This window comes from Emydura macquarii, unplaced genomic scaffold, assembly GCF_026122565.2.
Source record: "Emydura macquarii macquarii isolate MOO-44397 ecotype Brisbane River unplaced genomic scaffold, CSIRO-AGI_Emac_v2 contig_3530, whole genome shotgun sequence".
In the NCBI taxonomy this organism is placed as follows: domain Eukaryota; kingdom Metazoa; phylum Chordata; order Testudines; family Chelidae; genus Emydura; species Emydura macquarii.
Genome location: NW_027133667.1, coordinates 3,729,275 through 3,749,936, shown reverse-complemented (window position 1 = coordinate 3,749,936; position 20,662 = coordinate 3,729,275). Strand labels below are relative to the sequence as shown.

Sequence of the window (20,662 nt, the reverse complement as noted above, 5' to 3'; positions counted from 1 at the left end):
TCCACATTGCTTTGCTGGGGCCAAGTTCACTACTCAGCCGAGTCCAACTCCTGTACAGTCAGGGTGAGCTGGCACCCAGGGCATATTTGACACAATGTCTATGCCCTTTCTTGAATATAATTGGAATAATTATTTAGTAGATTTACACTTAAAAGAAAACAAAATAAAACTAAAAACCGCCAAATTTGTCAGGTGGAATTATGAGTAAGTAACATGGAAATTATCCAACCACTGCTGTCTTTCCCTCTTCTCACCAACAGAGAGTGCAGTGAACGCCATCCCACTAGGCCTGCTAGCCATTGGACTTACCATGTTTCCTTGAAACCAGATTAATACACTACAGTGACCGTGACAAATCCTCACCCTCCTGAAAGCGTCTTTTATTCAGCGGGAACTGAAAGCAGACATTACTATTGTGTGAGCGCCTGCTCTAGCAGGGGGGAGGACTCAGTTTTTTCTTGTAAACAAGAGCAGTGCTTTCTGGATAACCAGGCCATAAAGGAGATGTTAATAGATACCAATTATTCATAAAATAAAAAAGACCCAGCGCCTGACATTTTGTAATTTGTAATAACCAGAGTATCGTGTTACCAGCTCAGCAGCCCCAAAACAGTACATCTATGCTTTAAACCTGCTATGACTGGTAATGCCATTTCACATAGGGGTTGTCTACAGTTGTAGGACCCAATTCTGCAGTTGGATCAATGTAGAGTATCCGCCCATGTTATTCCAGCTGCAGGAGTGGGGCCTTGAGGCCCAACCATGCAAACACTTACGTATTGTGTAATTTTACCGACTGGAGTGGGTCCCCTGGGTTCATTACACATGTGCTTTTAAATGTTTCTAAGACTGGGACTTCAGAGAATATATCTTTTGGGTAAGACGCTGTGCAGATTAACAGTTTAATGAGAACGCTGGATCTGCGTTTTACCTAATTTTCCCTGGCCACAAGGCCCTTTGGTAGAGCAAACAGCTCTGGTCAAACCACTGACAGGAACATAGCCCTTATTCTTCCTGTTCTACACCATTTGCTGGCTTCTAGATTGTTCTCCTTTGCTCAAACTGTCTTCTCAAAGCAACAATCCACTCTCGCTTGCCAAATAGACTATTTCTTGAAGAAGACCATCTTCAGAGAATTACTATACTCTTGTTTCTTTCTTTAAATGTTACACCTATCGCCCCATTGGTATTTGGAACAACAGTTAGAACTGGAAGTGTTAGAAAATAACCCTTCATTTTAGTAAAAGTAAGAAAATAATTGAGTTGAATTGAACGGGTACTGCACAAGGTGAAAAAAGAGAATTCCATTTTGTTTGGTTCCACAGAAACTCCACCTCCATCAAAACCTTCCAGCAGGGTTTCATGGTAGGGATGTAAGCCAGTGTCTGAATGAGCTTTCCCCATGCCGTCTACTGATGAGCTGGGGAAAAGACCTCTGGAGTCAGCTGTAATTGTCTGTTTTGCCAAAGAGACCAATTTTGGCTGTTTTGGGTTAAAATTCACTTTAGTCTTGAAATGTTGTTATCCTGATTGTCTGAGTAAAGGACAGCAAGACTGTACTTAATATGTCCTAACTCTGTGTGTGTGTGTGTGTGTGTGTGTGGGTGTGTGTGTGTGTGGGGGGGGGTCATCCTAAATGCAACCTCATTTGCTAAGCAGGGGGTTGTGATGCCAAATCCATCTAAAAGCCAGAAGGGTATAGGGACACGTGTTTTTATATGATGGTGAAGAGTCTATTTACAGAGTCTTAGACACCATTTAATTATCTCCCTTCAATGTTTATAGACAGAGGTGATCGGATTAAATTGAAAGATCTTATTACTGGTGCTGAAATCATTGAGGAGCAGGTCGAAGGGGCTAAATCTCAGATCTGGTGTGGGGACACTGTGGCAGCGAAAGCCAATGCAGAGGCTGGTGCAGTAGTGGGGGTTTCCCACTACCTGATGAAATCATTGAGAGTTAAAATCACTAAAAACTGGGCCAGGTGGTGGAACCTTAGAAAACATGGCATCATAGCTAGAGACAGAGGAGGCAGAGACGGTGGCAGCGACAGTAGTCTGCTGCAGCAGAGACAACAGTAGCAATGGGGACTGGAGGCAGCAGAAGCATAGCTCAGACTGCCCCCCACCTTTGAGGGGTGGCAGGTGAACCCATGAGAATGCACCCAGAAATTCAGGGACTTTACTGTCTTCAGACAACCAGCTACAAGTGGGATGAAGGGGAGAGAAAGGGAGAGGGGTGTGTTAAAGGGAATTCCGTGTGTTGGACTTTCACATCACAAGGTGGGAAACTGAGGTAAAAGATTACTGCCCAAGATACTGTGGGGTGGGTGTTTATTTACGGGTTGCATACTTTTGAATCATTGTTGTGATGTTTCCCCAAATTAATTCTGAGTTCCCGCTCTCTTTTAATAAAAGTTCTCTTTTGTTATACACAGACTTTGTGCTGCTGAATGAGGGAGCATTGCCTCTTAGAGGCACCCAGGGGTGGTGTTTAGTTTTCCCAGATTTCTGGGTGAGGGCTCGAGCCGGTTCTGTTTTGTAATGTTAAGAGGAACACCTAAATATTGAACTTGGCCTTTGTTGCTGCTGACACAACCAGGCAGAAGGGTTACATGGGCATTACATCATCAAACCAGACTCTCTTTGCGTGATCAGATCCTGAAGGAAGGGCACAGTTTGGAGCACTCTGGAGCCTTTTATAAAGTAACCCTTTGATTTCAATTACTCTCTGTGAAAAGGGGAAATAATTCATGCTGAATAAGAAGTGTATTATCAGCAAAGTGCTGGAGCCAGTGATCTGGAGGTCCTCGGAAGTTCCATGGAAAATAATGAAGACTGATCAAAACACTGATCAAATATTTAGACAAAAGCCCAAAGGATATTGAAATTGAATCTGAATCTGATGACAATACAGTTATTGAAAATGGGTTTTGTTGGTCTGAGGAGGAGGTATCTGAAGATACTGGGGAATGTAAAAGTGCAGATGAGGGAATGGCAGAAGAGCAGGCTGTCAAACTATTTTTAACACATTTTATTTGTGGGGAGGGCTGAATGCACTTCCTTGCTACCTAGAAATAATTGTAAGGAGAAGTGTGGTGCATGTAACTGTAATGTTGCAAACAGGGCTACTGGTTCTGCAGGAAAAGAGCGAATTTTGGCTTTGTAAGTGTTGGAGAAATGAAGTTTGATAGGACACATTCCAGACAAGAACCTCAAAGGGAGAAGGTTCCAGAAAATTCTAGATCACTTGTGGAGGGGGGGGGTATTAGACTGAGACAAACACTGGGTGGGGGAAGCAGAAATCAAATGTCAAGGATAATTAAGACTAATTGATTGGAGTGTTGTAGTGCCACTGATGATAAAATGATACAGTTTATGTCCTGTGCCTGAGTTCTCTGTCTGGTCCTGGCCTTTCCTGTTCCTAATATGAGCTCTTTGGGCAGGTCCAAGCCCCTTTTTACATTTCGAGCCCATTATAGGAGAGACAAGAAACAAATAATAAAAGTAAAAATACTGACTTATGTATGGAGACTGGAATCAACATATCCGCCAAAGCCATCTGTCCCCTCTGCACTTCCTTCTAACACCAGAGTACGTGAACGTGTACGTGTACATGTGTGTGACAGTAACTGCAAGGAAATGTTATTGGCTTCAGTTTTCTAAGTACTACAGTCTTAAATATAAAAGATAGCCTAGCATCTCTGATTGAGGAAACACCTGAGAAAAGGCAGCCATCTACAGAGGTGTACTTAGGTGGAGAGTAACAGATTGGCAGTGCTTTTCTGGAACACTTTTCCCAGGCTGCAAGTCTTGAATCTGCTGGGAAGGGGTTAAATGGGTTCTCTGACTCAGAGGCAGGTGACTAACACTCCCCACCTGGGCATAAGGATGGTGGGAGTGGCTCCTTGTCTAGAGGCTTGTGGCTGAATAGTCTTTAGACAGAAACCCTCTGGGCACCTAGGTTTTGGGAAAATAGGTTATTCTGGGTTTTGTCAATAAAGCCAATCCAGGAGGTGGGTGAGTGTTTGCATTTACACAGCATGTGAACTTTGCTATGATGTAATCTGGGAAATGCCTGCTGGTAGCGAGTAATGTAATGATCTGTGTGTTAAGATACTGTAGTTTCCTTAACTGCTTGTTTTCTACTCCTGTCTCTGAAATCTACTCTCAGTAAGAAATGTACCGTCAGATTGCTTTTTATGTGCACAAGATATGATAGCATAGAAAAACTGCTAGAATGAAGGGAGAACTTGGCTTTCTGATTGAAGAAGATCCCTGTACTTGGTTGCTGGTGGGCTTTACTAAAAGCTGAGGGATGTCTATCTATTGAAGTGCCCCCAAAATGAGAGAGGTTTTTTTTTGTGATCTTAAAAGAGCCATTTAAAACTGTCAATTTGGGCATTATTTTATAGTAAAGTAAAGATCTGAGGAACTTGAATGATGGGGCACCTTTGGAAAATGAAAATGAAAGTCTTGTACAATTGCCACCCTGTAAGGCTTTGACAAAGAGGCCAGTGCTAATATAAATCTGGAAATCCCCTGCAATGAGATTTTGAATGAGAACAAACAAGGGTCCTCTTTATAGGACTGGGCCTCTTGCATATTAGTATGGCTTGAGGAAGAATAATGCAGGGGAAAGAATCTGAATAAAGGATTTTGTCAAGGTAATCAAAAGAAGAGAACTCTGATCATTCCACAAGCCTCTTAATTCCTGGGATTACTCGGACTCGACCTTTATGCTCTAATCTTTGTACGCTAATAAACTTAGACTGGGAGCTTTTTTTTTTTTTAAATACAGTTTTTAAAGTGCGTGATTGGTTTTCTTCTTCTTCTTCAGTAACTTGGCTCTTGAAAGTTGCTCTTGGAATCCTTTCAGACCTAGAAGTAGGTTTAGTGGAATTTTTAAAGCCTACTAAGAGATTGAGAGGCTCAGTTCCCCTTGGAACTGGGTGTCCAGATTTGTTTGGCAGCTTTGACCTTTGAAAAATCTCAGCCACAACCTATTGTAAATTTGCATTCTAAGCAGATGGGCACTTCTTGAATGTGTGTGCAGCTAGTTATCAGGACAGGTTGTACGGGGGATAGCAAAGCACCAAGGCACAGAGAGGATATTAACTTGTTTGGAGTTGTAAATTGAGATCGTGGAGTCAAAAACCCCAAATTCTCCAAATAGCAGGAATATTAACATTTGGCTGATGGATCGTCATGTTGCTCATCATTGGCCTGCTGCTACTAGCTTCTAGATATGGGCCCAAACCCTGGATCCAAACATGCCCGAGCTTTATGGGAGTCTGATTCACATCCAAACTACAGAACTGAGCTTTATGGAATGGATTAAACCCAATCCTACACCATCTCTCCCCTGCTAAGCTGGCTTTCTCCAAAGATACATTTTGGACCTATAAATGCATAAACACTTCCCTGATTCTTCCTGTGCTCCTAACTGGCTTGGTGGGGAGTGTGGGGCAGGGGGAAGAGTGTGAGTGTGTAAAAGTAAGTGTTTAAAAGAAATAAATCACTGCACCTTAATCCTCAGGCCACTCTCATGGGATGAACTTCGACTTAAGCCAGTTTTTACTAAGGAGGACTCCTGAGGATACGCATACCTCATTAAATGGCATGGATATACCATGGGCCAGTATACTCAGCCAGGGTACACCCAGCAGAGGTCTGCAACTGGATTTCTGCAGACCTCTGTCACAAGCCAAATAGAGCCCTCTTTTTTTAGCACACCCCCCCCTTCCCCCCCCCCCCCCCCCCCGATCCTGCTATTGCTGTGGAAAGAGCTCTTGACAAGCATACGATCAGCCTTGCTTTGACCAGGCTCTGTGCTGAAGAACAGGCTGCTGCTTGAGGCTTCGTGCCAGAAAGACACACTTTCCCCTGTGCTCCCCTGGCAGCGGCTGATACCCTTCTATGGGGCCTGCCTGCTACTGATTCACTGTAAGAGGAGGAGAGGGCAGGACAGGGAGTCTTACAGTCAGAATTTCTATCCTGGGATGGGAGAAGAGAGGTCACACTTAGCATTCGCTGTAAGCAGGAGTTTTGACCTTGCCTGCCTCCCACTGGCCACAGACACTTCCTCTGTCTTGCCCTATCTGCACTGGCCTCCCCAAAAATCTGGGAACTGGCCATTTCCCTCCGAAGATTCCAGCTGAAGAGTTCTGTTAAAGCTTTGTGTTAAGTCTGGATTTCTCTCTCAACCCTAGAGTGCAGGAAGTTACCTGAAGCTGATGTGCGCTTTTGTTCCGCTGTGACATCTCTCTGCACCATCTGTCCGGCGTTTGCACGCCATTGTCTGAATGGAATACATCTGGTACTGGCTGGATGGATACGGGCAGTGGATTGAATATGGGAAAGAGGTGAGCTTCTGTTCCACAGATGCCCAGCGCTCAGAGCCAGTCACCTCCGGAGGGCAATATTTGGAGGCAGCCCATTCTACCTGTTGCACAGAACTTTTCTCTATGCTCTTTAGATGCCCCAGTGCATTACTGTATTCTCAGTTGTTCCTTGGTGTTTTAGTTCCTCAATATTTCATTGATACTGCATAGACGCTTGTGAGGAGTAGCTCTAAAAACTGGTGTATTTTTCTAGGGCTGGTCGTATAATTTTGGTCAAAAACTGTTTCAGCTAAACAAATTGTGTCACGAAAGGTAGCTGCTCTCCAAGGGAAATGCTGATATTTCAGTGGGAAACTGAATGCCTGAAAACCGAAGTACTGCAGTTCAATTCAAAATGGTACCATGGGAGTTGTAATTTGAATTTCCCATTCTCATTGGTGGGCTGGGCTTTCCGGATGTACATCATCTCCTAAGATGTGCTCCCTCCTCCCCACCAAGAGGGAGAAAGTGGGGCATCACTGGTGATGTAGTCTGGCCAGACAGCTTAGTGAATGGTCCATAGAACAAAATGGGAATATAAGGCCATGTCTACACTAGCGAACTTACAGTGGCTTAGCTGTACTGCGCTGCTCTAAGAATGGTTGTATAGCTGCTCTATGCCAACGGGAGAGAGCTCTCCTGTCAACATAAGTAAACCACCTCCATGAGAAGCGGTCACTATATTGACAGGAGAAGCTCTCCTGCCAACAGAGTGCTGTGCCCACTACCACTTATGCCGGCAAAACGTACGTTGCTCAGGGGGCTGGTTTTTTTCACACCCCTGAGTGACATATATTTTGACAACGTAAGTGGTAGCATAGACATGGCCTGGGGCACCCAAACTACAATTCCCATGTGGCACAGCAACGCCCTTTTGAATCAAAATATTTTGGTTTTTGATATTTCTCTGAGAAGTCGAAATCTTCTGCAGAAAATTGATGAAAACAAACCAATCATTTTTGTGAAAATTTTCCAGAGGGAAGAAACCCGTGTTTTGATCTGCTCTAGTGTTCTCTATATCCCAGATCTTCAGCTCATGCCTATTTGAATGAGTCCTGTTTGGCTTCTCTTGAGTAAATCCTTGTGCACTAACTCAACCTTAAACCAGACTAATAGTCACTGGAAGGAGAGCAGTTCGGTCTTCTCAGTGGTCAGAGGAAACATGCCAGGCTGACCTCATTCAATACTATCATTGACTAAATAAAAACGAATAGATTCAGGGGTTCCCAAACTTTTTTTTGTTTTCTGGGACCCCCTTTGAAAATATTTCAGGCTGTGATGACCCACCCCAAGAAAGTGACGTGTGTGTCGTCCCCCCCCCCCCCCCCCCCCCCCATGACATGCCAACCCCCATGACCTGCCACCCTTACTTCTGCACTGCTGCTGGGGGCAGCGCTGCCTTCAGAGCACCTGGTAAGCAGTTGCTGCTCTCTGGCCACCTAGCTCTGCCATGGTCTGGCTGTCAGCCATGCACGGCATGCGCAGGGGCTGACAGCTCGCGGACCACCCCCAAATAATAACCTCATGACCCCTTGAGCGGTCCCGACCCCCAGTTTGAGAATCCCTGGATTATAGGCTAAATTGTGCTCTGTTAAATGCATACCTTGCTATTGAAGCCAAAGGGTCCATTTGTAATGGGTGTAATTTTCCCATGCTCTCATTCTATAGCATACAGACAATTGTGCTGCCACAGTAACTTCTGCCGATCTGGAGGCGGCATTTCTAGCTGACCGAAAAGGCACTGTATTCTTTCAAGCTGGTTCTCAGAAGTATGAGATAAACTTTCAAGGTAATGTACCTGCTTGTGTAAAGTTTAACACATTACAACATAATGGATTTTAACATAGCTTCCTTCATGCATAGTGTCTCCAGATACTCTAGGCTGACAAGTAGAATAGTGAGTGAACTTTCTCTGAACTCTGGGACACTCACTCTCATGCAAGCAGAAAGGGGGAAATAAAAGGAGAGAAATGAACCTTAAAAAGTGGTGAAGATGCAAGGACCAGTGGGTATTCTTGCAGGCTAATTACAGTGAGGGAAGACACAAAGGATCCAGCAAGGGTTGGGGTCAGTTGCTTGAACTAAGGTGAAAATGGAAAGAAAATGAACAGCAAATCCAGAGAGAGAACTTTGTGTTTGTGATTTAGATACATGTTGTGAACTAAATGAAAAGTGCAACTGGCTTTCCAAGATCTCAGAAGTATTTGGTATCTGACACATGAACAAAACTGTGGGCTGTGTGCCGCCCTGAAATGCATGTAGAACCCTTCAACTGCCATCATCTGTATTTCACTGCGAAGGGGATTGTGGTATTACAGAGCTTTATCTGGGAGATCCGTACAGGGCCAAAAAAGCAGCAAACAAGGAAGACGCTTTTGTTTAGACCCTAAGGACCAATCCCGTACTGTCAGGAAGAATGGACTAGAATGACCTAATGCGTCTTCCTCTTTCAGTATATATAATTCCATAAGCAGAAACGTAGATGGTAGGAGGAGCTGCAGGGAAACCGGTGATGGGATAGCATTACAGCTAGTCACATACAGTTAAAAATGTCCCACATAAAGTTCTAATTACAGTGAAACAGAAGAACTGCAAATGGGTCAGAATAGCGAAAAGGGCTTCAAGTAGGAGTGGAACAGGTGAGAGAGTGACCCCTGACCGTGGACCACTGAAGGCCATAGTAGGAGCGTTGCAGAGCCGTACTGGATCTTTATTTAAATGGCCAGAGTTCCCAGATGGTGAAGGTTTTTTAACTCCTCCCACACTTTTTTTTTTTTTCTTCTTTCTTTCAAGACATGTTCCAAAGAAACTTGTACTATCAAACTCGGAGAAAAGTCTGTAGGAGGCCAAGATCCCTGTTCTTCGGAGGTGTGGACAAGAGTGAGCAAAGGTACTGGATAGTGTGTTCACTACTTTTTATTTTATTGCCAGTGTCCTATATGGGATGTCTGGTCACAGTGAAGTCTCTGACATGTGACGGTTCACTTGAGATACATTTAGCTGATTGGGTTAATGCTAGGCTGCGTTGTGGTGAGTGTAGGTTTCCCAGCACCTGCAAGATATGGGCTTTGCTGGCACTGTGTGGCTACTGGTGGCTTGCAGATAGCTGGAGCAGTTGTGTAACCTTTACTGCTATTTGAAATATTTTCTCTCTGTTGCTTGAGGAGGCATCTATTTGTTCTTTAACATACGTGACTAAAGGTGCAAAATTATTTCCCTCATACAAAAATTAGGAGCTGGGGCATGCCACTCTGCACATCACAGCATCCCTGGGCCTCCAAAGACCGGTTCCCTTAAAGGTAACCAGACACACTGATTTAAGGAACTTCAGTTAATTTGAGGAAGCTCAATAAAGTTAGGGATAGAGAATTTAAAGCATGATTTGGTTAAACAAAATTTAGGAGCCCAGCTGGGAAAACAAGTGTCACAGTGCCTAGTCTCTCTTTACACAAAACAACAAGCTTCTGGAACTCATTGCCACAGGATATCATTGCAACCAAATGTTTCGGCAGGATTCAAAACAGGATTTATGTGGATAAGAACAAACACAGTCATATTAACTAGCATAAACTAATTGTATTTTGGAAGGGCTATTTAACACCCTGAAGCATGAGTGTTTCATAACTACCTGGTGGAGGTTAGAATAAACTTTCCTTATGGACGTGTTAGGTTATAACTGTCCATTTCAGTTTCTTGTGCCTCCTTCTGAAGAGTGAGGTACGAGATAGTGGACTAGGCAGACCACTTGTCTGATCTGACATGCCACTTTGCCTTGGGGACACACACCACCCACACACCACCCACACACACACACACACACACACAGCTATTGGAACTCTCTCTGGAAGCATTGTGTGAACCATCCTTGAGATTAAGCTTCAACAGCTTTCCTGCCTATTCTACCTCCTCTTAATTGTGCTGTCTGAATCTCTTACCAGTACCCTTTATCTCTCTGGCTACAAGTTACCTCTAGTTCCTATTCTAGTCGGTCACTATAATATGCGTGATTATCCTAAATTGGTAACTAGTGTTACCAAGATAAAATAGTTCATGTGGCTTGTCTCTCCAAGACAGCATTTAGAGCTGATTGACGCTCCAGGGCAGGATAATCAGCGTGGAAGTACTATGCTATTCATTTTTTTATTGTTGTTTGCAAACAGCCAATGGGAAACTGCTTATCCACTTCATCTGTTTCCTCCAAACTGGGACCAATCGGCGCTGCCTGACATAGGGTACAAGGTACTCTTTGACCTGTTATCTACTCAGGAAGAGATCTTTCCTGCAGTGGTTCTTGTGAACGATAGTCCACTTAAAATGCAACACTCAAACTCAAGGGATAAGGTTCATGTGGTGTTTCCAGTGACATGTGCAAGCTGGAAATATACAATTGGCACGTTTGACATATTCACGTCCACTGGGAAGTGAATTGAGACCACCAACTTATTCCACGAGTGCACAACTGAACTGCCATCAGATCATAATGACTTTTTGATTACTACTGACGTGATCTGGACCCTAGCTAATGACTTACAGGGTGAAACTCCAGATCTCAAAGCTGATTTTTTTATCCCCAGCAGTATTTTTCTTTAAAAATGAACACACTGCATAGTGAGAGGAATTCTAAGGATTACCGAGTCCATGTAAAAAAATTATGGAGAAACTTCTATTGCTTTCCTCATTAAAATGTCTGCAACTATGGCTACACAATTATTTAAATACTTTGCTACAGTAAAGTTAGTGTTCTTCTCAAGTTGGGGGTGGGGGGGAACCTCTAAGGGTGGGCTCTGGGAAAGTTTGAACTATGAGCAGAGCTAGGTTTTGTTTTTTGTGTTTTTAAAATATTTGGTCAATTTAAAACACACGCACATGTGGATGAAACTCACCCAAAAATAACTAGAATGAAATGAAAAACTTGACGAAAAATTAATTTTGAGTTGAATCAAACATTTTGATTCAAAATTTGCAGAAAAAAATTTGGTGTCAATTTGAAATTTTTTAAAAAACAGTTTTTTTTTTTTTGGTTTTGTTTTGTTTTTTTGTTTTTTTGGGGTTTTTTTGGTTCAGATCAAACCTGTTTTTGGATTTTTTGGTTCAGGGGACAAACTGAAAAATTCACTCAGCTTGAATTGTGAGCATATTTGCAAGGTAGTTCCATCTCTAATACAATGTGGTTGGGTGCTTGCTTTCTTTGAAAGGACTGGGGAGTGCTATTTGAAAACACTTGATTTCTGCTGTGCTTAACATTTTTAGTTGGTGGAGATCAGTAACACTACCAGTGAATACAAGGAAATCAAGGACCTATTTGATAAGACAATGAAAGGTTATAGAATCTACAGATTGCAGAGAATTCAGAACCCATCACTTTGGCAAGTTTTCCAATGGTTTGTATCCATTTTATTTCATTAAACTGGTTGCAGCAGAGCAATCCTGATAATTCCAAGGTCTATTCTTTCTCATTAGGTGCTGATGATTCTCACGAACACTAATCAAAAAGAAACTGTTCCCCCTAAATACTGTATCATAAGTGAAGTAGATCAAGACTATTTTCTCATGAATTGCAGTTCTGGGTCCCTTTTTATTAAGGTTATGAGTCGGTGATGTTTTCTACTGAACTTTGCAAGCCATTCCTAGCTTCATTTGAAATGTGTCTGTAGATCTTCTGGTCAGAATACAGTTTACACGGCTTTGTAGGATCTGAAAAGGATCGTGTTCCTATGAACCTGTTACTTTATGGTCGAGTCTTGTGGTTAGATGCGTTCGCACAGGCTCAGTGGAACTAGACGTGGGGCTAGTGATCATTAATAGAAAACACTATGACTTCCTCCATGTGACTTTCCCAAACAAACATAATTAGAGCATGAAATTCTCTTGTGTTCACTAGCACCCTAGTGCCCAGACAGAGAGAGAGAAATTCACACAAAGCTTTGACTTAGAGTCCACTAGGGGTGTGTGGTATTTGTTAGATGTATTTTGTCTCACTTCCTCTCCCTGTTACTGAAAGCCACCGGATAAATCTGGACAAGGTGTTTCAACTTTTAAAAAAACAACAACAACAACAAAAAAACCCTCTGCACTTAGTTACATATGCAGATCTCCCAATTACATTGATGGCAGAATTTGGCCCTTAAACATCAGAACCCTAAAAGAGGGGACGTAACGTGGGCTAAAGAGATGTTTCATCGTAGTACCCTGGTTGAAACGAAGAACAGCAGCCACGAGGAGGAGGCAGCACAGCAGCTGGACCAGGAAGACCAGATTGATCTGCCAACCTCTAGGTGGAGCAAAGCCTAATGCTAGGAGAGTTGGTTGAGAAAAACAATAATCTGAAATTGCAGAGCTTCTAAGGAAGATTTGAAGCAGTAGAGATTTTTATTAGTGCTTCAAAGGGTCTTAAGCTTCTGATTAATCTGCACATGAGCGTTTAAAGCAGATGCAATGGTTGTATTAAGAAAAAAAATGAAGCTTTGGACAACAGAAACTGGTAACCTGCAGCTCTTGGGGAAGGGTGCTGGAGGGTGTAGAAAGCACAACTGCGAAAGCATGTGTGCAGAAGTGTTCCTGGATAAGAGCAAGGTTACACTTTGGGCTTTAATCTATGGTCCCTATCCCTGTAGTAGGTGACAGTGTTTGTACGATGGAGTGGATGTAGCTTCCTTGCCTCCCATTATAACCCTGTGTTTTTTTTTTTTTTTTTTTTTTTTAACTTCTCCCTTTTTTCCTCCACCAGAATGAACCTATCTTCCTGAAATGTTGCATGTTCTACTACCATTCCAGGGTCAAGTTTCTCTGGAAAGCTTAGTTTTTCAAAACACCATACTGACTTTTTTTTTAATTTTTTTTTTTTTTTTAAACTTTCACTTGGAAGTCTCTCTCTGTTTTGGGATACAGGGACTCATAATATCTCCAAAACAGTTCGTCTTAGAAACATCAAATGCATTTCATTTTATTGGCTTTTGCTGGCTTTGTTGGTTAGTGTTTTAATAATGTTTTGTGGTGGAGGGCATGGGGGAAAGGGGAAGGAGAAAGGGGATGATTAGGCAGAACAAGTCAGCTTATGTAACAAACAGCTTTTGCTTCCCCACGCTAATGTAGGCAGGGAACGAATGAATTAAGGGTTCATCAAGGCAGGGGTTGGGTCCAACGGACTACTGTAATAGGGTCCCTAAAGGGAAAATTAAGTGCATGCTTAGCCCAGTCATGTCACGGGAAACAAGGAGAAATAGGGAAACAGAGAGCCTATATTTTACTTATGTTCACAAACTAAGGACTACCTGGGTATTTCCCTGCCTGAAGCTCTAAATTATCTGATGCCTGGGATTGAGGGTTGAAAGTATTAGTCAAAAAGTTAAGTTTATGTGGGCATAATAAATTGGATGGGGTTAGAGTGAATGATGAGATTGAGAACTGAATGGATCCCTTAACTGTTCATTGCCAAATGTTCTAACTTTCAAGACTTTGATAGATACAGAGCTTCTGTAAAATGTTGTATGTTTGGATGTTAGCTGGACTACATGAAAACACACAATCCGTTTTAACAAACCTTCCTGCTATTTAATATACTTATTGGGTGTGGGCCTGAGCTATGAACTCCCAATCTGGATTCAGAACCAAATCTTAAGCATTCCCAAAAGTTAGGGTGTTTGGGACTCAACTAACCATAGACAAATACTTAAGCTGCTGAATTCAGATCTAAATCCAGATCAGAAATCAAATCTCCCCCACCAAACTCTTTGGGGGCCAGAGAATGTTTATGGGGTGCAGATGCACAGTTCCAGTTCAGGCCTCAATGCGGCATGTGCAAGAGTTTAAGGTGGAGGGGTGCAAGGGAGGGGAAAGAATGGTTGCAGGTTTTTTAATGTACATGGGTTTCTGCTGGCTAATTCCAGGTGATCAGAAAATAAAAGCCGTCTTAAAAGACGGCACATCTTTTCTTATGCAAAAATATTCATTCTAGGGACAGTAAAACTGATACAGAAATGGGCTCTAAATCCCATGGCTTATTAGACCTGAGTACTTAGTTAAGTTGGTGTTCTACCTGTTCATCAGTACAGGTTAGGACTCCAGAAGTGAGCACCTTGGGTGGAAAAAGTTAGAGGAGAATTAGGACTTCAAATGACTGTAGGGAGCATGAGGTGAGCTACAAACAGAGGCTATTGTGTTTCTAGCTGGCAAGTCCAACAGGAAGAAAGAGCAGCAAATCTTGATGTGCCACATGGAAAGTTTGGGAAGGATAAGCAAAATGAGACAGTTACGCTTTCCTCGCTCATTTGATTCCCACTCTATATCTTATTTGAGTGGCATATTAGAACTTCTTCAGGGCTGGAAGTGTGTGGGTGTATGTGTGTGTGGGTGCGCGCACAATGACAAGTGCATTGTGGGAGCTACCCTAGTGTAACTAATAAAAAGGAGGGATTCCTACCAGTGTGAAGCCCTGTATGTGTGTGATAACTGTTCCTTAAATACGCTCCACACCAAGCTAAAGAAACTTTAGTCGTCTCATCTCTAGCCCCCCAACAAATATCAGAAAATCACCAGCTCTTGGCCAACAGGTTTCTGTACTCTTCTCTCACCGTACAGTTATATTCGTAATTCCAAAGCCAAGAGGGGTCAGCTGTGATCCTCTAGTCTGACCTGTGCAACACAGGCCAACAAAGTGGGTTTCTGCCCACGAAAGCTTATGCCCAAATAAATTTGGTAGTCTTTAAGGTGTCACAGGACTCTCGCTGTTTTGTTAAAAACAGACCAACACGGCTACTCCTCTGGAACTCATCAACAGGCCATAGAACTTCCCCCAGATAATTCCTGTTTGAACTACAGCATAGCTTTTATTAAAAAAAAAAAAAAAAAAAAGGGGGGTGGGGGGAAGAGAATTGAAAAATTGCCAAAGCTGATAATCCACCACAACCAATTCACTACAACACTTGGTAAAGTGTTCCATAGGCTAATCACCCTCACCATTAAATGTACACCTTGTTTTCGGTCTGAATTTGTCTAGCTTCTACTTCCAGCTGTTGGATCCTATATTACCTGTAAACTCTCTCTTCTTAGTTTATTGCTACATCAATTTTAGTATAAGGAAGCTAGGGCAAGGGATGAAGAGACCTACAACAAGAGATCTTACTAGCAATTCTGGGTCATAGTCTCTTCTCCAACCCACTTCTCCTACATCCTCTTGCGGTTCATTCTTCTGTGATGGTATTTCTTTCTTTGTACTCCATGTGTTACAATACCTATGTTCAGTTTCTAGACTGAAGTGGAACTGGCGGCAGCCTTCTTGCCTTATATTGTCTTGACTGATGGCCTCCTTGTCTTGACTGGTAGGTGGAGCTATAGCACTCAGCATAAGGGATCTATTGGATAATGTGGAAAGAGGAAAATGAAGGCAAACTCACTTACCCTTCGGTGTTTCTTTTGTTTCTCTTTCTATGTTTAAGGTCTAACTGGAATATGGTTGAAGCAGAGAGGAAGATTGGAAACCTTGTTTTTCCCTTATATAAATATTTTGGGGTTTTTTTTGTTTTGTATTGATCTTCACACATTTCTGTCACTAGGCAAAAGGAGCAGATGAGGAAGACAAACAGAGGGAAAGATGTAGATGAGAGGCTCTTATTCCATGGAACAAGTACGTCCCATTTGCATGCCATCTGTGAGCAGAATTTTGACTGGAGAATCTGTGGGACCCATGGAACATCTTATGGAAGAGGTATAGAAGTAGTTTATTTACATAAACCATGAACTCTCTCTCTCTTCCTAGAATGTAATGAAATAGACTCAAATTAATACTGCGGAAGTCAACATCTTACATACTGGGTCTGACACTATTGTTTTACATCTTTTGTGGCCATTCTTACCAGTGCAGAGAGTGCAAAAGGCTATTGAACTGGCATTTTATATCTACTTTTTACAGGTGTAAATGACTACTCCAAGTGCAAAGATCTATTCTACCCTCCTGAAATCGAATCCTGTTATCTTGCTCAGTTTAAAAACTCCCACTGATTTTTTTTTAATGGGACTGTGTTTTAATCTTAATGGAAGTTAGCCAGGCATATCAAAGGGCATGTAGAACATGTGCTTGCTTTCTAGAAACAGGGTTGGTCTGTTTCTGAGTTTGGGAAGTACTGTCCTGCCTTTTCACATAGAATCACTAGTTGTTTTGTTGGTATTTAGAAATATTGAAAGGATTCTTGCTTTCAGGTAGGGGTTCAGTGAATAGTTAACTGGGTTTTTGGGATTGTTGGGTTCTATATAATTTCTGAGCAACCTTATCTATTATTACTAGGTTTTATTGTGCATCACTTTAAAACGCTAGCTTAGTCTTCATGGTTTATGATGTCACAAGACTCCATTATTGGAATATTAACCCCAGAATTCATAGCTGACTGCTGCTGCTAGCTTGTTTTTATTTAAAAAAACCCCAAAACCCCTGATTGCAAACCCTCTTGTAGAAGCTCTCTTTCTTTAAATCCAAAGAAATAGAAATTTGTCATATACTGTTGAGGCAACCAGGAAATCAGTGTTTCTCAATGACCGGTCTGTGGACCATTGCTAGTCCCTGGGTTCTCCCTGATGAAGTTTAGGAAGGCAGCAAGCCGGTCCCTGGCATCAAAAAGATTGAGACACACTGCTTTAGACACTATTCAAAAGCACTGCTGCTTCTTCTTCCTTTGTAGTCACCAGGAGATTGGCTATTGACTGGGGCTTGTCAAAAAAAAAAATGTTTCTACAGAAAATTGGGGTTTTGACAAAATGAGAACTTTTTTGCAGAAAGCAACTTCTTTTCTCTGAAGCAATATCTATGCCTATAGAGCTGACGTTGACTTTGCCACATAGGTATGTCCCCTAGTGTAGACAGCATATGCTGACAGGAGTTTTTTTTCTGCTGGTATAAGAATACCACCTCCCTGTTTGGTGTTAGCTATACTAACAGAAACACTCTTCTATCATCACAGTTGTCTACACTGAGGGTTTTGTCAGCATATCAATGTCACTATGGATGTGGGGTTTTTTTATACTGGCATAGTTATGCCAATATACGTTCTTAAGTATAGGCTAGACTACAGCTGGGTTTGGGTTTGCGTTTGCATTTGATTTGTTTTTTGCTTGGTTTTTTTAATCTGAAAAGTAAAAGTCCCCCAGAGGGGAAAGAACTAGTTTCTGACCAACTAAGGTCTGGTCCATGCACAGATTTAATACTGGTATAACTGCATCAGTTGGGTGTGATTTTATTTTATTTAAATACCAGCCCAACTCCTAGTGTGGACATAGTTATGTAAGATACTATTATACCTATAGACGTGCATCCATACTTGGAGTTGCACTGGTATTTGGGTAAAAAGTCACACCCTTGACTGACGCAGTTATATCAGTATCTTATACTGGTATAACTTATTCCTTTTCTAGTACAGAAATAAGTTACATTGGTATAAGAGGTGATGCTGGCTGGATTAGAGGCTGTAAAAGGAGAGCAGATTCTCCCGGCACTGGTGGGTGACACTGAAGTCAGACTTCCCAACCAGCTGTTAACAGTGCTTCTGATTCGCCACACTGGTTATCAAGAAGCCAAAATAAAAATATACACAGCCCCCTTTCCTGCATTTTAGTCTTTGACTCCCAATCAGCCCCTAGGTCCAGTAAAGAGATCAGTTATTTAAAACTCTAGGCTCTTTACCAAAAAGGTTTCTCCTGACCCCAAAGGGTCAGCCACAGTATCAGATCAATATAAGTTAGATCTGACCCAAAATACCTCGCTGCCAGCCAATCCTTTAATAACTAAAACTAAAGGTTTATTATAAAAAGAGAGAAACTATAAGAGAAGTGTTACAGGATTAAGGCAATCAGATACATGCACTTGATTTGAAAGTCCATATATATCAGGTTTCTAGTAGAATTGTGGAGTTTGCAGGTTTGTATAGTCCCTCTGGTGTACATTGAATACCTGGATGGGTCTCAGTCCTTTGTTTCACAGCTTCAGTTCAGTTGTAGATGAGTTGATCCAGAGGTAGACGGTAGACTGAAGACAGACTAAAGACAAAATGGATGTCATGCAGCTGCCTTTTATGTCCTTTGGCCTTTGCCATCCTGCTTGTGGAATTTTACAGGAATAAGATGGAGTCCAGGGTCACATGTGTAAGTCCTGGTGAATCATCAGGTATATCCCTGGCTTCTCCCCCTGGGCCCCTTGTACCTGTGAATTTCTTAATGGGCCATTAAGCAGGCTACTGCTGCAGCCATCCTGTCTGGAGTGTGACCCAGACACAGCACAATTTGAAATACAGATATATCAACCATATCCATAACTTCCATTACACATATAACTCATGAACATAAACATTATCATCTTAGCACATTATAGCCTTTCTAATAGTACCTGACATGGCAGATCTCACTTGAATTATTATGATTCTGACATATTGATTTTAAAAAATATAATAACCCCCCCCCCCCCCCCATCCATCCAGCATGACACAAGGTACCAACTGTACCTCTACAAGTGCATCCTCATTAGAGGTTGATACCGCTTTAACTATACTGGTATAGTTAAACACTTCTGTGTGTGAAATAGCCCCAATATTGAGCGGGATGCAGCCCATGAAGTAAAATGTATATTAAAAAGCCAAAATAGTTGCACTGCTTAGTTAATTAACTTACTAATTATGGTGCCGAGCTTTGGGTGATAGAGGGTGTCTTACTTAAAAAGCCTCGTTAGATATAGGCCTTCTTCATAGTAAAGATAATGTGAGAGTATATGATTAAGGAGATAGCTATAGTTACCTGGAGGTACATGCATTGTTAAAGGCACTTATGAGCTAAAGCATCAACTCTTATGGCAGTTGTAGATACGAGCATAAAATAAAATCTACAGAAATAATTCTTTTTCTTCTTCTTAGGAAGCTACTTCGCCAGAGATGCCGATTATTCCCATCGTTATTGTCAGTCTGATACCCGTTCCAAGGCCATGTTTGTAGCTCGCGTGCTAGTTGGGGAGACAGTTCAAGGAAGCCACAACTACCTTCGCCCTCCACCCAGACCTAACGATCCAAATCGCTTTTACGACAGCTGTGTGGACAGCCCAGTGAATCCCTCTATTTTTGTCATCTTTGAGAAGCACCAGATTTACCCAGCATACATAATAGATTATGCAGAATGGTACAGCTGTGTGATCCTGTAATGGACAGCAATATCGTTTTCTTAAATTGTGACAGGCAAATGTTTTTAAATATTTCTTATTTTAAAATATATTTATATATTAGAACTGCTGTTGTGGTTTTTTTTTTTTTTTTTTTCCTTCCCATGTTATGGAATAGTTTGAAATGCAACAAAACAGAAATAGCCACTCCCACTTGTGCACTAACGGGAGAGGAGCTGCATTATGGAGAAGAAGGAAGCATGAAGGGAGCCTGTTTCCCATAACGCATAGGAGTATGCTGGAAGAGATGAATGGGCTTCAGTTTAGTCAGGCCCCCACTTTCACAAAGGGGGATATCTTGCACGTTGGAGATGTATTACTGCTCCTTGCCCCCACAAGAAGACCAGCTCCTATGAACACCCAACTCCAGCTGACATCTACTGGCGCACATGTAGTATTGCTTAAAAAGCAGCGAAATATGCCCCACAATACAGTATCTCTGCTTTCAGCTGAAATACTTCATCAGCTATTTCCCACAACGGGTTGTCTCTGCTCTCCTTTGCTCCAGTGGCTAGACCAGGATTGGGCCATAAGAAAAAAACACGAGGAAGTATAGAACGTGGAGCAGCCCCTGGGCAAATGTTCCAGAGTACAGAACGTGCCTTAAACAAGGTACAGAATACTGGAGTGGCTTTATATTAACCATATGATAGCCCAAAATACTTATTAAAAGTTGGTCAGTATCTCCTTGAACCGAGGGAGTGTTGTAACAGACGGTGCACTCTAGTGTCAGGGTTACAATTGTCCTTCTTGTGGTGCTGGTGGTGGTGGTGATCATGTCTGAAGAACAGACAGAAGCAGAATCAACATTTCCTCAAAATCTTCACTCTTAATCCCTAGAGAAGGTACTGTATAAGAAGATGTGTCCACAGGCTGCACGATCTACTCTTGCATAGGGGAGAAGTTCAGCTTCCTAGCAAAGGGTCAATTGATTTAGGGTAACTAACAGTGTGACTTGCATGCAGAACTCTAAAACAATCAAGTATGAATTTTTCTGTACTGGAATATCTCGGCTAAAGTCTCCTGGGACACCTGATTTGATACTGGTTCAATATTCTCTGCCTGAAAGTTTAATTTGGGATCATGCCGGCATA

At 42.1% G+C, this 20,662-nt stretch overlaps 1 protein-coding gene across 2 annotated transcripts; it reads left to right on the top strand.

Moving 5' to 3' along the window:
• Nucleotides 1-3,883: 3,883 nt before the first annotated feature.
• Nucleotides 3,884-19,634, top strand: LOC137145377 (protein mono-ADP-ribosyltransferase PARP12-like). Of its 2 annotated transcripts, none has more exons than XM_067536081.1 (8): nt 3,884-4,015; nt 6,212-6,364; nt 8,051-8,171; nt 9,176-9,272; nt 10,543-10,621; nt 11,633-11,763; nt 15,934-16,085; nt 19,270-19,634. In XM_067536081.1, exons 2-8 carry the CDS (start codon nt 6,305-6,307, stop codon nt 19,548-19,550), a joined length of 921 nt encoding a protein of 306 aa, XP_067392182.1. In that variant the 5' UTR covers nt 3,884-4,015; nt 6,212-6,304; the 3' UTR covers nt 19,551-19,634. The 2 variants fall into 2 exon arrangements, with proteins under 2 accessions (XP_067392182.1, XP_067392181.1); XM_067536080.1 differs by having other exon boundaries at nt 3,924-4,019.
• Nucleotides 19,635-20,662: the final 1,028 nt, after the last annotated feature.

What these genes read in the sequence shown, in the direction of transcription:
- LOC137145377 (XM_067536081.1), top strand. Translation starts at nt 6,305, where the DNA reads ATGGAATACATCTGGTACTGGCTGGATGGATACGGGCAGTGGATTGAA. An exon ending in GGATTGAATATGGGAAAGAG is followed by an intron (nt 6,365 to 8,050) that starts GTGAGCTTCTGT and finishes CTCATTCTATAG; the next exon opens with CATACAGACAATTGTGCTGC. An exon ending in GTGGACAAGAGTGAGCAAAG is followed by an intron (nt 9,273 to 10,542) that starts GTACTGGATAGT and finishes GTTTGCAAACAG; the next exon opens with CCAATGGGAAACTGCTTATC.